Below are 16975 nucleotides of genomic sequence, written 5' to 3'. Positions count from 1 at the left end.
CTACTGACACACATGATGAATGAAGTACTGCACTGAGGACAGTCTACCCCAGTCGACAGAGACCATGTCCCTTCCATCTCCACTCAAAATCCCCATTTTGGTTGGTACAATAACCCAAAATTATATGTGCAGAGACAAGTGAGCCAACATTAACCTAATGGCAATCTATTAAGTACCATATGAACAGATAATTACAATAATTATAAGCAGGACGAATTCTGTATGAACACTGCAACATGTGGTTAGGAGTGTTTTGTACGGGATATAACAGTATGCCAGTATCTGCAAAATCTGGGTACAATTTATATGAGGAAAGAGGGATGAGGGGCAGCGACAAAACAGTACATGAGAATATATTAGTCTGATCAATTTCTTAGGGTACCTCGGAGAACAGGAAGAAATCAACTCACCCCAGTAACATCAGGGACAATATCAGAGAGACCAACCAATGATGGACTAGGCAATCAGGTGACAAGAGTGTCATCCCTTAACTCCCTACGGGCACCCAGACAGGGTCATCCCAGTTAAGGGCAGACAGTGGAGGCCAGCCAGTAACTAGCCCATGAACTTTTGCCTTTCTCGCAGATGCACCGGTGAGTAATCCATGCGTCCCATGTACCGTCTCTCCACACTTTGCTACTCGCCTATATTTTGGTCCTTTCAGTATTTATCCACATTTATTTTTTGCCATGTAAAAATCCGCCAGTATTTTTCTGCATTTACTCTAAAGCACACATACAGCCATATAGGAAAAAACCATAACACACGGCCGCTCCGGTGCTGGTGCCTTAAGATATATGGCGTCAGCAAATTAATACTACACAACTTGTACATTCTCCATGCTCTCAACCACAGGCCAATCGCATTGCAGATGTATGAGCGACATCCTAGATACCCGACAAAGGCCAGTTTTTCCATATTTCTATTGACAGAAAACATCAGTTTGTCTGTATTTGTGTATAAATCAGTAAAAACTAAAAACATTCCCTTTAATGCATTCACTCCTCCTATTCACCTCTCCCTATGTGTTCTCCAATCACATGACAACTTACTCCTTTCCTATCCATATTATAAAACTCACAACTCTAAACTCCCACTATTCCATCTCTCTTCCACCTCCTTTCAACAAAGCTGAGAAGCTAACCATACCTCCTTGCCCCTCAAAGAGCTCCTCTACTTTCTTACCTCAATTGAACATTGCACGCTGGAATGCTTAGTCTATGCAACAAAGCTTCCTTTATTACTTACTTCACTCCAACCATCCCCCTTTGGACCATGCCATCACCGAAACCTGGATTTCTTCATCTGACACCAACACCCTGGTGGCACTACACAACTCTAAACTATCCTGAATTCACTATCCTTGCCTAGATGCCTTACAAACCTCCAATGCCACGCCCTCTTCTACTTCTTGAATTCACAATCTTTACTATTGCTCTGCCTCACTTGGTTCACATCTCCATCTATTGCCCAAATTAAAACGTGCTGCTCCCACCTTCTCCCTGACCTAGTTTTCACTCTCCTGCTTCAGACCTAATGACCATTCCACAACATTGCCTTCTCCAGCTTCCAATTCCTACTATACGACACTCTTCTCTCACTTCCCACTTTCACTCGTAAGTCTCAGTATCCTCAACCATGCTTACCCCATTCATACACTCTCCAGAAGAGTGCCAGCTGCTGCGCAAATGAGGCATACCCACTTGCACGAGTACCTGCAACTCTACCATGAACTCTCTCAAGTCCACTCTTTATACAGCAAAATGGTAATTTTACTCAACTCACTCCAATCATCCACGCCGGATACAGGGCACCCTAAACTCACTCCTCCCAAGACCGTCTATAAACTCCCCTCTTAGCTAGTGAACCATCTGAATAATTTGCTGCAAACATGTCCAAAATTAGACTCTCTCCTGCCCTTCTGTACACTCCCTCCTACTCTACCATGATTCTCTGCCTCCCATCTCCCACTTTAGTCATCCCAATACGGACCATGTCCCATCTCTACTGAAGGCTGGACCCTCTCGCCCCAAGCCTATTGCCCCATTAGTTGCCTCCCCACTCGCTGAACTCTTCAACCCCTCCTCCAAATGCTGCCCCCCCCCCCCCATTTCCAAATTCACCACAGCCACCCCTCCCCTAAAACAAGAGGCTGACCCAAACTTCGCACTACTTTAATGTGCTTGGAAGGGTTGGGTTCAACTGTCTCATCAATTTCTTACAAATCCACAACCTTCGAGACACCCTAAAAAGGCATCTGCTCATGTAACTGCTCTCAAGAACATGTCCAACTTCATCACCTCTGCTAAGAACTCCAACCTATCCGAATTCTCCTTGACCAGTTTGTTGCCATTGACACCGATCACACTGGTCTATTGTGCAACTAGCCAATAGTGTCTCCTGAAGCAACACCACCTCTCAACTCACTCCTCTTACTGTTGGGTGTTCCACAAGGCTCTGTCTAGGTTCTGCTCTGTCTAGGTTCCACTCTTTACACTCTACCTCTGCTCTTGCGGTACTAATCTCTGAGTTCTCGCACCAACTCTGCGGACAACGCCCAAATCATATCTTTCCAACTCTGCTCTTATCTATCAAAATTCCAACTGCCTCTCTGGCATTAAATAGTGGATGGCTGTGCACTCTCCAATGTTAAATTCTACCAAAACAGAGGTGCTCTTCCCTCCCAAAAGCTTGCGTCTCTTCTGCCTATCCTGCTGCCACATGACACTTTCAGCTAGAAACCTAGTTGCCAGCTATGACCCTGCTCTACTGTCATCTCCAAAACTGCAACAGCAGCTCGCCTCAACCTCCAAAGTATTAGTAAAATCAGGCACCTCCTTCCTTATAACGCAGCCGAGCATCTCAACCACTTGTGTCTTCTCTAAACCGTACTATTTAATTTGTATGGTGCTTATACATTCAAGAAATTGTGTTTCAAGGCACCCACAGGGCAACAGAGAAGGAACATGGGAACAAAGGCAAATATAATAAAAGCAAGAGGCAGTCCCACTAGGCCTTCTGGGCATTCAGAAAGTCAAGTGCAGAGAGCCATGGGACGTGGGGGTAAGTTGCAAGCAGCTGTTGAGTGCCTGGCAGAGATCACTTGTTAGGAGTGGCCAACTCCTAACCCAAAAGTGCAGGCCTGAGAGACAGCACAAGCTAGTGGGTGGAGGCTAAAGGCAATAGAGAGGGTTATGAGGAGGGTGGGGACGATGGGGTGTGGGGGAGAAGCAGGGAGCCCAGGACCCAGAAGTACACTGATCACCAATCTGAGCAACTGTAGTTTAGCAAGGGATGGAGAGTTGAAAACGACAGTCTTGAGGCGCTTCCAGAATTTGAGGAGATCCAGCTCAAGGAAGGGGAAGGCTGTGCCAGGAGGGAGCCAGCTGATGCAGCCATACTGTGCCAGCATCCTCTCCGCTCTCCCAACTATTGTACAACCTCTGCTCTCATGCTTTAGCACTTGCATGTTTCAAGACCTTTTAAGAACGTCTTATTTTGTACCATGCTCCTCTTCCTTATCCCCCCTGTTTTCATGCACCATGTTAGCACATTTCTGAGAATTATCCGCTACCAGAGGCCCCCAGCTCTTTTTCTGGACTTTAGATTGTTATTTTGGAGAGCGTGGGACCCTTTTCCCAATCGTGTATTTCACTTTGATTTGAACACTTTCTTTGGGTTTTGGGGTCTGAAACTCGACAGACATGTTTTTACATTGCGACAGCACCTTGAGTGTAGTGGCATAGGGAAATCTTTCAGATTTCCCCAAAAGGTTTAAATACATTCTCTTGGTTAAACTACTGTTTACAGGGCAGTAAAGTGAAATTGACTTTACTTACCTTTTGTAACCTTGTAGACCCAGCCCACACTATCTTACATAGAGTGCTGGAGGGGTTACTTAGTATCCCATTTGTCTACTTTCTCATGTAACATGTTTATGTTACTGTTCTACAATTAATGGCTGGTGGCAGTGGTTTACTTTTTCCTGCCCGTGTTTTTACTGTGTGCTGCAATCGCAGCTGCAGTATAGCACTGATGGGTGCCCATTTTGTCAAAATGGCCCTGGCTATCTTTTTACACCATTTCTTGTTGTTAAAGGACCTTCTTGAGATTTACTCTACACACCAAACCAGGTTTGGTCCCTTTGTTCTTTTTGTCTTTGGCGGGGTTCACTGGTAAAGCCCACCTCTGCCTCCAGCGGGTTTGGCAGGACAGTAAGCTAGGGAGGTTCCCGAAACTCCCTGTGCTTAGTCTCCTTGGTTACAGGAATGCACCCAAAGGTGATTGGCCGACTGGCTGTCCTTTGAGGGCAGCCACCGCTGCTGTGTCAGTGACCGCTAGGGTGCGAATGAAAGTGAGACTTTCACAAAAGGCAAAGTCTTTTGCAAGGAAGGCAGAGTACCAGTGGACGAAGGAATTTGAAGAACTTTGAGAAGCTTGCTGCCACCCTCAGACCGTTGGGTTGTCCGGGGAAGCCCTGTGTCTGCACTGGCTGTACTTCCATTGCTGCTGCAGGAAACTAGTGCCAGGGGACAGGAACACCAGAATTTAGTGCATCGTTTTTAAGCTGGACCCAAGCTCCAGGACGATCCTCCTGACTCAAGCAGGACTGACCAAGCTTGCGCCGCCTCAACAGAGCAAGGAGAGTCCACAAGGTGTCCATGTACTGTGGTGGTGCCATTTGCGAGAAGCTGAAACAGCGAAGTGCTGCTGATCTGAACTTTGCCGATTGCTGCTGCCAACCTTCAAATCGTAGCAAAGGAGTCCCCAAGCGGCCTCAAGTAACATTGGCTGCCCTGGTAACACTATTCTAACACCTGACTGCTTTGACCTGTCCCTCCAAAAAGTCACATTCTTTACTTCTATAGCTGGGAAAGGGTTCATCTACATTGCATTGGTGGTGGGGGGGTGGGGGTTCAAACGTGCTTACCTGTTTCAGAGACTTGCTAACCATTGTTTCCTTCCCTAACCTTTTCCTTTTGACACCAAACTCAGGATTGCTTTAAATGTACCAGTGATATCAATGTCCTAGTTATTGAAGTCACCTCAGGGTGTAGGAAGTGTGTGCAATCCCAAAAGGGTATCTACTGATTTATTGAAAGTGTGTATTTTGAAGCATAAAGTGTTACATATTTGCTCCCTTCTAAAGAAGGCTTACTTTAAAATGGACTGTTAAATTAATAATTGCATAATCAAGAAATCTTGAGTATGTTATTTGGATAGTTGCCACTGAAACTATGTTGCAACCCTACAGCTCACATTGACCTCTCGAGAAGCCTGGCTGCCCAGTCACTACCAACTTGTGTAGCACAGACAAGGTTGGGTTACCTACTGCCAAGAGGACAAGGCTAGTTGCAGCCTCCCACAGGGTTACCGCATACAATCTTGCCTAACACGGCATGAAAATGTTTTGCTGTATAGTGCGCAATAAATCAATAAAGTAAAGTATTAACTTTGCTGCCAGGACTGAATTCCCACACTTCACACCTACTTCCTCGCACCATCACCAGACTGGTTGGGGGACTATGCAAAACCGTGCCCAATTTACATTTCTTCTCCTGGTTCACAAATCTATCCATGGGACCGCATTGCTGTACCTCTCACTTCCACCCTTCCCTACTTTCAGGGATCCATCTCCCCTCAGGTATCTGATATAGTCCACACAGTTTTGCCCAAAATAAAAATCTACCGTCTGGCCTCCGAGTTACCCTTGCCTCTAAGCAGCTTCTGTCCCTCACTTCCCTCTGCCTCCACTTAAACTTCATGGTCACATGGCGAGCACAGCTGACCTTACCGCCTACCTGCACATAGAGCTTCTAATGTTAGGTGTCCTTTGCATTGTCCCATTTACTCCCCTGCACAACTGGTCAGAATGTCCCTCAAACTCACCGCAGTGTAAGAAGCTTTGCGTCAAATCTGATTTCTCATCTATTATAAGTTATTTTGTAATCAGACACCATTGCTCCGCCTGTACCTATTTCAAAAAACTGCACAATAGTGCAAAAGGATAATTATATCCAGTTATTGCGAGGATCAAATTGGAAAATGGACCGTTGAAAGCACCAACAAAGTGTTACAGTGCAGTTTGAAATCACTGGCAGCTACTTCAACCCCCCTCGTAGTTTAGCAGAGCGCGGGTAGTTCGGCACCCACAGGTCAAAGAAACAAAGCAAAATGTGACTACCAGGCCATCTGGTGCTGTAGAAAACCCAATTATGTGAACTGTTTAGGAACATCCACGAAGAACAAAAGACCTGCAACGGGTTATGTAAAGCACAGTGCATCAGACAGAAAAATTAGTTTGCAAGTATAATTTGTGCTGCGTTATATTCTAGCCCCTGGTTTCACAGAAGCTCTTGCTCAGCAAATCAAAATTGTGAATGCTATTGTACACAAGTATAGCTACATAAGATGGGGATATGATGCTGAGGGGCAGTCTTACCTTCAATGGAGGATAGATTGCGTGTTTTGGCAGCTTTGAAGTCGGAAGCAATGGCAGTATTTATTTGTATGTCAAAGTGAGCTCCAGCGAAAAGGTGTAGAGACAAAAACAGCATAAGCGTGAGGCAGCAGAGAGAGAAGAAGACCACGCAGCAAGATACGTAGGTGCCGAGACCTTGACGAATGTAAAGACAAAAGCAAAAAGGAGGGCGGGTGCAGCCTGAATGCTGATAATTTACCCCAAATGAGGGCTAGTCAAAGGGCGAGTTCTCAACGTTCCTCATTTTGAGAAATATAACACCCATTCATTTTTATGGGACAATAAATGCGATGTATTTAAGCTACATATTTTCTATAACGTATTTTGTGTTTAAGGTTTTTATAATAATTGATATTATGCTGGGCTACGGCACAGTGCGATTAGGACTAAAATCGCGCCGGGTTGTGGCGGTCATTCCACCAGTGCCAACAACATATTTACGAATCTCGAGTTTCGATTTGACATCGGCCCACATGTCCCAACTGTGACACATCAAAATCCCTCCATTCGCACTTAAGGCCGTCTTTCACCGCATTAATTGCGATGAGCCCACAATATGGATAATAGTGCACGGAGGAATTGGGACTGTATGGTAAGAAGAACAGGACAAACCAGATATTCTGGTGGACCGTGTAGGCATGCAAGGTTCAAACCTATTGAATCTAGTTCACGGATCGTGGTGGACACTTGGCATCGCTTAGTAGAGGGAGCAGACACCTCCGAGAGTCAAGAGCCATCTGGGTCTACACACGTTGGGGGCGCGTTCAAACACTACCGCCATGTGAAAATGTAAAATAAACCTATGGTCTACAGCTGACACGACTGCAGTGGAAAGGTTATTTAACTTCTACCCAGGCGTGAACATTTTATTTGAAGCTTGACAAATACATTGGAGTAAAAATGAGGACGCGAAGTAGTGTTGTTTTAAGGGCTTACTGGGTTCAAGAGGCAGTGTAAAAAGTTTACAAATGGCGACTACAAAAACACACGTGTGAACGTATTAAAGGTAGGCTCTGCCAACTGCACCGACCCATTGTATTATTGGCAGATAATGCGGTGACTAATAAGGACATACGACCTCCCTGGTAAAGATCTCCAAACTGGAGAACATAATTCCGTGAGGATGCGCAAGTAAAGACTTGACACGGTACTTTATTTAATGAGGCATCTTGGTGTTGGTACATATAGCCCGTTAATGATCAAACACAAGGGATACTGTATGGCATTGTGTTGCATAAATCCTGAACAGGCATTAACTTTATATAGACAGGCATTAACTTTATAGTTAGACTTACATGACAAACAATTTAGGAAGAATAAAGTGAGATCAAGTTGAAAAAAAAGATCTGCGTTCGAAACAAAGGGAGTTTCCCTCTAAACTCCGTAGGGCCGGCAAGGGAGGGCCAGCAGACTGGCTGCTCGTAACGAGGACACCGGCTTCTGTCCACACACCCAGCAGCCAAGCTTCCGCTTTGTCACGCGCGGCGGGAAGGTGTCCATTACAGACCTCAGAGCTGGGCGAACCCCCACCCACGGGTTACTTAAGAATGAAACACCTTATCTCGTACACCTCGACGCCGGCACACTCACGAAGCAACGCCGAAAACGCCACGGACTAGGAGAGCTCTACTGCCGCACCACCCCATAGTCAGGCTGGAGGATAAGCCAGTACAGCTGCAGGCATTACTGCCCGGGCGCGGTAAACTACGGTCAGGGAATTTTCCGGCCTAGCAACCGGCGGGCTATTCGGGGCGCTGAACAAACTCGCTACAAGCTGACTGTAACTCAGGAAGAGGGCAATACATCTGACGGACTTGCTGCGCTGTGCCAGAGAAATTCCCCTAAACCTACTCCCACATGTAACCCCCATAAAGTTGAGAATGAGATATTTTACCTTCATCAGCCTCCTGCTGGCCGCCATCTTGGATTCTGCTGGATTTTCCCCCTCCCAGAATGCACAGCGGCTGACCAAGGGGGAGGAGGCTAAGGCGCGTGCGCGTCTCTGGGGAAGCCATCTTGGTAGTGGTAGCGCAGCAGCCTTTGAGCCTGGCGCGCGCCTTGAATTTCAGTCACACATGCTCACGCTTTCTTGGTAGCGGATAGCGTCAACTGAGTCTGAAATACAAGATTTGAGGGAGACGGCGGTAGGCATCGCCATCTTGGTTGTGTCACGAAGTCGAAGCCATGGTAGCAGGATGAGGAGCGCCATGTCATGCTTGTGTTCCGCCAGTCCAGATTTGTCACATCACTGTATGCAGCCTTCCTAGCTGTGCCAACCCCTCCTTTAGAAGTTGAATTGTGTCCACTATCTCAGTAATATTGAAAATGGTGGATAGTAGGTCACAGTTATGTTCCAGCCGTGTCACTGGCTTTCAAGATGCTTGTATTAATTACCGGTAATCTTCATGACCTCCACGTTGCTCTTCCTCGTCACACTTTCCTAAGTGTAATTGCTCCACCCCATCCATGGCTCCACCCTTCCCAGGAAATCAAATGTAATACCTCCATAAGCATTACCACCAGTTATTGGTTTTGGCGCTTTGCTGGCATAAGCCACCTAATCGCTAAAACATTGGTACTGTACATTAAAAAAGCAAAAGGGGAGTTTGGGGGGCGGTTTATGGTGTTGCAACTTGCAGCGCCTTGCGATGAAATGGCCAAAACACCATCTGGGCCTTGACCATCTCGCTCATGTTGGCCTTCCTACTGCTGTTGCCGGGGAGCTGTAGGAGCAAAATGACTGCATTGAACTATATGCCAGTTATTATTTTCACTTGTATACACCAATGCTTTTTGTCACTTAAACTCCTGTCAGACTATGTTTAATTTCCGCTGCGGAGTGATCTCGTTACGAGCCAAAGCTGCATCCATTTGCACCCTGACGCTGCCAGTATCCCCGGGAGCGTGCATGACATTAATGAGTCTGCTTTTACTCGCAGCATCCAAGTTTTTTTTTTTTCCTTTGCACCTTGATACTGAATTAGGTGGGGGGCACATGATCTGTCTCCCAACCATAATTTTCTGCGTGCAAGTTGAAGCTGTCATCAGAGGGAGTTGGGGCTGCGTGTTTCATATCTCCCTAGCCCTCTTTTTAGTTACCTAGGCTAATTCTGTGGGAGTGCAGGCCAAACCTCTACTCTCCCCTCGTCGAGAGACAGACCGATTCAGTGCTGGAGCTACAGATGGCGCTGAGTGTCTGCCAGTGTCTTCCGAAGTGAGAGATGGGGTAGGGTGGTAATGTAAACACCGACCCCAAAGAAAAGGAGTTGTTTATCCTCTTCCAAGAAGAAAGGACGAGCCTTGGTCTCTACTCCCTTTAGGAAGAGGATTCTGTGCACAGAAGTTGTTTGAGAAAATTCATCATAGGCACAAGAGTCATGCCAAAATATCTTCCTTTCATATGCATTTGTGCACTATAACTTACAGTTAAATTAACACTTACTTAAAATCTATGTTATGGACAAGTTATATAGCGCCTAATTTCCATTGCCGGGCCTCAAATTGCCATGCTTGGGACCATGGTAGCCTGTAGTCTGATAATAAGAGTGCCGCATTATAGTGTAGGAAAACTTTAACAGAGGTGAGCAGTCCTACAACATTCCATTGTAAAGAAAACATATGTACATTACATTGCATTAAAATGATTGCCTTGGGCAAAATGACTAGTACTCTAGCGTTACCGTTAATAATTATCTTTTGAGTAGGCCCCCCTTAGACATGGTTGATCTGATTGACGTATATCGCACAGCACCCATCAGTATGACTTCACAGCACTGCACCCTTGTTATGTTACAATTTTATTTTTAATACCTGGTCAGTCATCACTATAGCGGACATGGTCTACCAGTTTAATGCTTTACAAGAGAGTGGCATATTGTGTCTCGCCAGGCGTATCTAGAGCTTGGTTTGCAGAAAAAGAAAGGAGCACTAGAGGGCAACGAAGGGGGGAGACATCCCAAACAGACACGCCAGATGTGTGCATATCAGGGGGATCATGGATAGGGTGGGGTTTGTGATGGCTTGCATGCCTATCTCTTCTATTTACCTATGCAGTCTTCTCTTCTTCGTTAAAATTTGGACTGGATTTCGTGTGGGGTCGGTATATAGGGGAAGGGGGTGCCCTCTATTTATCCCCTAGTTGAATTCCGTCTTCTCAGTAGCTCTCATCGAAAGCTGGTATTTTTTCACAGTTCTGTACTATATCTGGAAGATACCTATTAACTTTTTTATAGACAGACTTCCAAACTAGTAGTATAGCATCATTTTAAAAAAAAAAACTTCTTACCTGCTAGGAATTGTTGGTTACTTTTTTTGATTGTTATTGTTGCTAGGTGCTCCTTACGGACCACCTCAGTTTTGGCTGCTCCATTTCTAAAATGAGTACTTGCCCATAATGTACATAATTATTTAATGCACAACTTTATGTGAAGAGTATATTTTCAATAGTACTATGTGTACATTCCTTTACTGTGTGCTTGTAAGCTGTAGTAAGAGTAAGCTTCTCTTTCCCTCCCTTGTTGACTGGAAGTCCTAGGTGGCCTCATCCTGGAGGGCAGGGGGGGGCTTTGTCTACTCTGAATCTCACATGTTCTGTCAGACAGGACAGGGTGATCATGCCTGTAAGGTTGCCGCACCAGTGTTTGGCATCTTTTAGCCAAATATCTGTCCACAACATAGTGTTCAACTCTCTGCAAAGTAGCACCCGCTGCTTATCACATACATGTGCTCTGTTGCTTAGTAAATTACCTTCGTTTCCGACAATGACTTCCAGGGAACGCTTCTATGCTTTCTCCATCTAAGAATGTTTTGGGAACTTGCTCTTTGCAGGGTAGGTGCGACACACAGTCTGCTTGGCTGTTCTTGTGCTCCAAAATATGTTTAACAGTGAACTTGTACCACCTTGCACCATACTCCCTCTCTCTGGCTTCACCCACCCGACACTCTTTATTCCCCCACTCACCTTACCCCACTCTTCCCCAGTATTCCTCTGTTCAAATTCCCCCCTCTCCCAATCCCCTCTCACCCTTCCTCCCAGACTCTCTCTTCATTCCTTACCCTCTCACTGTGACCAGTTCTCGCTCATATTTCCTCTTGCCCTTCATCAATGGCCTCAATGCATTCTCTCTTCAAACTTTGCACTCTCCTCCTTGCACCCAGGTGCCCTATAAATACAACATTCAAAGAACATCAGTAAATGCCAAAACTATTGGCATTGCCAATGCTTGTTTTTCTTCTGTCCTCCATACAGGAACCTTTGTCCTCTCGCTGCTGGGCTCTGAGGGGCAATTTTTGCTGACAGGTATGAGTACCCTCCCCTGCAAATGGGCAAGAGCAGGGTAGAGCAGCCTGGATGTTTCGGTCCTGGTTGATAGGGATGTCGCTCCAGCAGCCGCTGTGATTGAGAAGGCGCTGACAGGAGAGTTGTTATGCGGGGTGCTAGCGTGGTGCACCTTTCCCGCTGGTACTAATTATGCAATCATCACCCAAATCCCCCAAATTGTCAAGACTAGCAGGAGGAGAGAGTATCTACACTCTCCCCCAAACCACAGAAGCCGAATAGATCAACCCCTCCTGCTGTGTTTGGCACAGGCACCTGGATTGATTTCGAGTAACAGGAAGCCACGTGGCAGCCAATGGGGGGAATATGGATTAGGGAGAGGTTGTGGATAGGGAAAGGGAATGAGGGAAACCGGAAAAAGGTTAAGGGACACGTAATTGGATAGGTATGGGGGAAGTTAGGAAAAGACGACACTTCGAGACCAAACCAACTACACCTACACCGACTAGTGCAGATATCAAGAACCTACCCCTGAACCAGAACCCGAATCCTAAACTAGAAAATGAACCCTAAAGCCTTCTACTGGCAATGTATAGCACATGAGCTTTAAGCAAGAACATGACAAAACTGGACTGTGACCTTGACATCACATAACATGGGACTTGTTACACCATGGAAGCACATGACAGCAAAATGGTTAGAGCACAAATCACACATATTGACATGATAGCAAGCGGAATGGAACTTGTAAGGGTTTCTCCTTCTAGTGAAAAGACAAAACACTTGGCCCTTCGGGCAAGCTAAAGCAAGACATGGTAGTTCATTACATTCAGGGGTTCTTTCCTACTTTGTGTGCTACTAGATTCTGACCCATCTCCTTTCATGTAATGCCTATGTACTCAATATGTTCAGATAGTCTTAGTACCACAATCTAGCCACTGTGTTTGCCCCCAGTGCTCTCTCATCCATGAGCAATCACCAACCGTCGGTGGCTACTCAACACAGTAAGATCCTCCTCTGCAGAGCTGTGAAGCATGCAACCGTAATCACACTGGTAGGCATAAGCTGGAAGCCACCCAAAATCCCATTCACATTCACCATAAACATGTAGAACCTTAGCAAGGCACGTATCTGAGTGTCTGAGGGTCACGCAGGACACCTGGGACCAGAATCTGTAGGGTGAAGAAAAGCCGGGTTGTGGAACATTTCACCACCGCGGCCCATGCTTCAAAGACTCCAGCATTCCTTCGGCATCGCAAACCAGTTCCGAATTCCTCCTACCACCCGTGCTGGATAACGCTAATAATCCGCACCTGGGCGTGGCCGGTGTATATGTTGTCCCACAATCACCTCACAGCTGTGATTGCACGCAAAGCCTAAAGACAAAAAACAATGCTTGCTGGGAAATGTAGTTCAGCTACCGTTTTGCCCATAACACACGTCTTTTCCTACTCCGGCCCCAATTCCTGACAGTACCTCCTCTTCCAGGGCTCCTCCCTGGGCCTAGCCTTTCAGGATGACGCAAACGAAATTGTCTCACCAATCTTGGGGCTGCACGTGCTGGTTCCCATGAACAGTCTTCAGGACCATAGCCAACCCATTGAATCAAATACCACAACGTCCGTTGTCTCCTTGAATCCAGAATTCTTTTGACCTCATATGGGACTTCATTGTATCCCAAGAATTCATTGTATCCCAAGACCTCGACTTCCTAGCCATCACTGAAATGTGGTTACACGCGGCAGCTGGACCTTCTCTGCCCTTAGCTATCCCTGATAAGATTTATGTAAAGCTAAAAGAAACACTGAGGCTCGCTGGAAAAGTCTTCCTACGGAAGCCAATAAAAGTACTCTGTTTATTGCCTCTTCCAATTACAAAGAGGCGATACAGCTAGCAAAAAAAAGACACTTATAATAAGCACATCCTGCAGGCAGAATCTAACACCAAAGAGCTCTTCAAGATCCTTAAAGAACTTGAATGTCCCATAGCCCCTATTGACAATTGCAATGCCGACACCACTTGGTGTGCTAATATCCAAAAAGCGCTCCTTGATAAAAATGTCCACACTGCAAATCAAAATCAATGCCAAAAAATGTAGCCTATCTTTGGACCCACTACTCAACTCTTCACCCAATAACAACCCGTCACCCGCACACCCCTTCAAACCATTTAGCTTCTCACTGCTGTCCATCTCGGAATTGGAAAACATCATTAAAAAACTTAAACCATCCAACTGCCAAGGTGACTCCTGCCCAGCCCCCGTCATCAAAGAGGCTGCCAACGACCTAGCCCCCTTCATCATTAATGCTTCGTTCAAAACAGGTACTGTCCCAGATAACCTTAAGGATACATGGATCATCCCATTAATAAAAAAAACCTACCCTAGATCCTAGTAACCCATCGAACTACAGACCTATCACCACAGTGCCCTTTCTATTGAAAATCCTGGACAGTGCAGCATATTTACAAATTCAGGACTATTTAGAATCCAATAAACTCCTCGGCCTCCGACAATCGGGCTTCCGACCTAGGCATGGAACAGAAATTCCCCTCATTGATTTAAAAACACAAATCTAAGACCTAAAAGACAAGGGTAAGTTGGCCCTCTTACTTCTGTTTGACCTCTCGGCAGCATTTGACCTGGTCAACCACCAAATTCTCTGCCAACACCTTAAAACTGCTGTCCACTTCTCAGATGAAGCCACTTCTTGGATTAGATCCTTTCTGGCTAACAGAACCATGAGGGTCTTCTCCCCCTCCGCTTCTGCTGAACCATCGCCAGTTCCGTGCAGGGTCCCGCAAAGCGTCTTGCGTCCCTCCAACACTTTATAACGTGTTCACGAAGCCACTCTTTGATATTCTTGACTATCTGGGTGTCACTTACACCAATTATGCTGACGACACTCAGATACTCATCCCTATCACTCATGACTATGTGACCGATTCGAAAGCCCTCAATCATGTCTACACAGTGATTCAGGCTTGGATGGCGCATCATGGGCTCTGCTTAAACGATGAAAAGACTGAGTTGCTCATTCTTAGCTCCAACTTCAGACTCAACAAACTTGATTCTGTCTTTAAATCATTTGTAATTGACAGCAACGCCATTAAGGTATCCATGACACAAAAACTCTAGGTATCTATCTTGATTCCACCTTATTCCTTATGAGACAAACTAATGCCGTGGTCTCGGCATCAGCCTACAAATGCAAACTCACCACAGCATGCAGACCCTTCCTCACCGCTGCTAACTGCATCCTCCTTGCTAGGACTCTCATCATGGCTAAAATGGATTATTGCAATGCCCTCTTCCTATAGACTAGTCAAAGTAACATTAACAAGCTACAGGTAATCCAGAATAACACATTCAGTGCTGTTCTCTAGAACAGATTCCTAGAAAACTACACATTTCTGACACTAGATACAGTCTGCACTGGCTCCCTGTCACTCACAGAATATCACTTAAAACCATTTCACTTACTCACAAGTGCCAGGTCAACCTTGCACCAGAATATCAAGCCAATCACTTTACCCTTCATACCTCTACCCGCCCTCTAAGATCGGCCCAAGCCCACTCCTTGTCCATGCCTAAATTTAAACTGCAGAAAGCAGGTGGCTCTAACTTCCTAGTCCTTGCAGCTACATTATGGAACACACTCCCTAACTCACTCAGAGCTTAACCCTCTTATAATTCATTCAAGAGCAAGGCCAAAATCTGGCTCTTTGAGCAGGATCAAGCTGCCACGTGCCCATTATAAATATTGCCAAACTGACATTGGGCCCAAATCTTGCCAATCAAAACTTGAACTGAACTTGTAAACTTGTAGCATATTGTAAATTCATTGCATGCACTATTGTACTTTACTGTGCTTTTTTTGTACCACGTAATGTTTAATTTTGTACCATGTAATGTTTAATTATCTGTAACATATGTATCATTCAAGAAATGCGCCCAGATGCCTCAGGGCCAGGCGCGCAAGACAAATAAATAAACTAAACTAAACTATATTCCACTTGACCATCCTTCATAATTGCTGGGGGTCTCTGTGTGCACGTACCAGGAGCTGCAGGTTTAAGCAGAGACACATGTAATAATGGATGTAAGGCAATTGCAATTTCACCGCCACAGAGGCCACACACTGTGATATCTCATAAGGGCCAATAAAACGGGGTGCAAATTTACACAGCCCCACCAGTGGCATACCCTGCTGTCCCCCACCTTATACTTGGGTGCCTCTTGATGTTTTTTGTCAGCCTGTCTCTTGTAGGCCGCTTTGGCCTCTTCCAAATAAGCTCATGCCTTACGCCTGATGTTAAGTAGCAACTGCTTCCTCTCTTGTAAAACTGGGATTTGTTCAACTTCTGGCAAATGTTCCGGTAACATATTCTGTTCATGGCCATATAGACATTCATTAGGTGCCATGCCTAATGAGGCATGTTCAGTATTGTTGTATGTGAATTCGGCAAGCCACAATGCTTGCGCCCATGATTGCATTCCATCTCCCAGGTAACAGCGTAAATACTGCTCAAGTGTCTGATTGACTCTCTTAGTTTGCCCATCTGTTTGGGGATGATAACTGGTGGACAGAGCGCATTCGATTCCCAACATCCGGCAGAAGGCATGCCAAAATCTGGAAGTAAACTGAGGTCTCCTGTCAGACACAATACTTTGAGGAAGTCCATCTAACCTCACTATGTGTTGTAGAAATATCTCTGCCAGTTGCCCTGCCCCCGGAATGGCAACACATGGTACAAAGCGAGCATGTTTAGAGAGATAATCTACCACTACCCAGCCTGTGTCAAAATGATTACCTGGAGCTAGATCAGTAATGAAATCCATGGAAATGTGTGTCCAAGCTCTTTCAGGGATTGAAAAGTCACCACAAAATCAAACTCATGTAAGTATTGTGACCATCGCAATTGCCTAGGGCTAGGGGTTTGAGCTGTTTTAAAATACTGCACATTTCTATGGTCAGTAACCACCACCACTTGATGCATAGCCCCCAGCAAATAGTGCCTCCATTCCAAAAATCCAGCACAAATGGCCATTAACTCTTTGTTGGTAATGGAACAGTTTTGCTCGCAACTCGTAAGTTTGCGTGAGTAGAAGGCTATTGGATGCCACGTACCCTCCTTGTCCTTCTGCGACAACACTCCCCCCAATGCCATGCTAGACGCATCTGTCTCAACCTGAAAAGGTCCCTCAGGATCTGGGT

The 16975-nt window shown here is 45.7% G+C and overlaps 1 protein-coding gene across 1 annotated transcript in view; it reads right to left on the bottom strand.

Moving 5' to 3' along the window:
* UBE2L3 (ubiquitin conjugating enzyme E2 L3) overlaps positions 1 to 8575 on the bottom strand; it is a 97701-nt gene extending 89126 nt beyond the window's left edge. The window contains exon 1 of the mRNA XM_069619963.1: positions 8376 to 8575. Coding sequence (XP_069476064.1) covers positions 8376 to 8402 — 27 coding nt within the window. The 5' untranslated portion in view covers positions 8403 to 8575. The remainder of the gene's footprint in view (positions 1 to 8375) is intronic.
* Between the last annotated feature and the right edge of the window lie 8400 nt (positions 8576 to 16975).

The sequence above is a fragment of the Ambystoma mexicanum genome, chromosome 10, assembly GCF_040938575.1.
Source record: "Ambystoma mexicanum isolate Mex_15411 chromosome 10, UKY_AmexF1_1, whole genome shotgun sequence".
Classification (NCBI taxonomy): domain Eukaryota; kingdom Metazoa; phylum Chordata; class Amphibia; order Caudata; family Ambystomatidae; genus Ambystoma; species Ambystoma mexicanum.
This window is presented reverse-complemented; position numbering and strand designations above follow the sequence as displayed.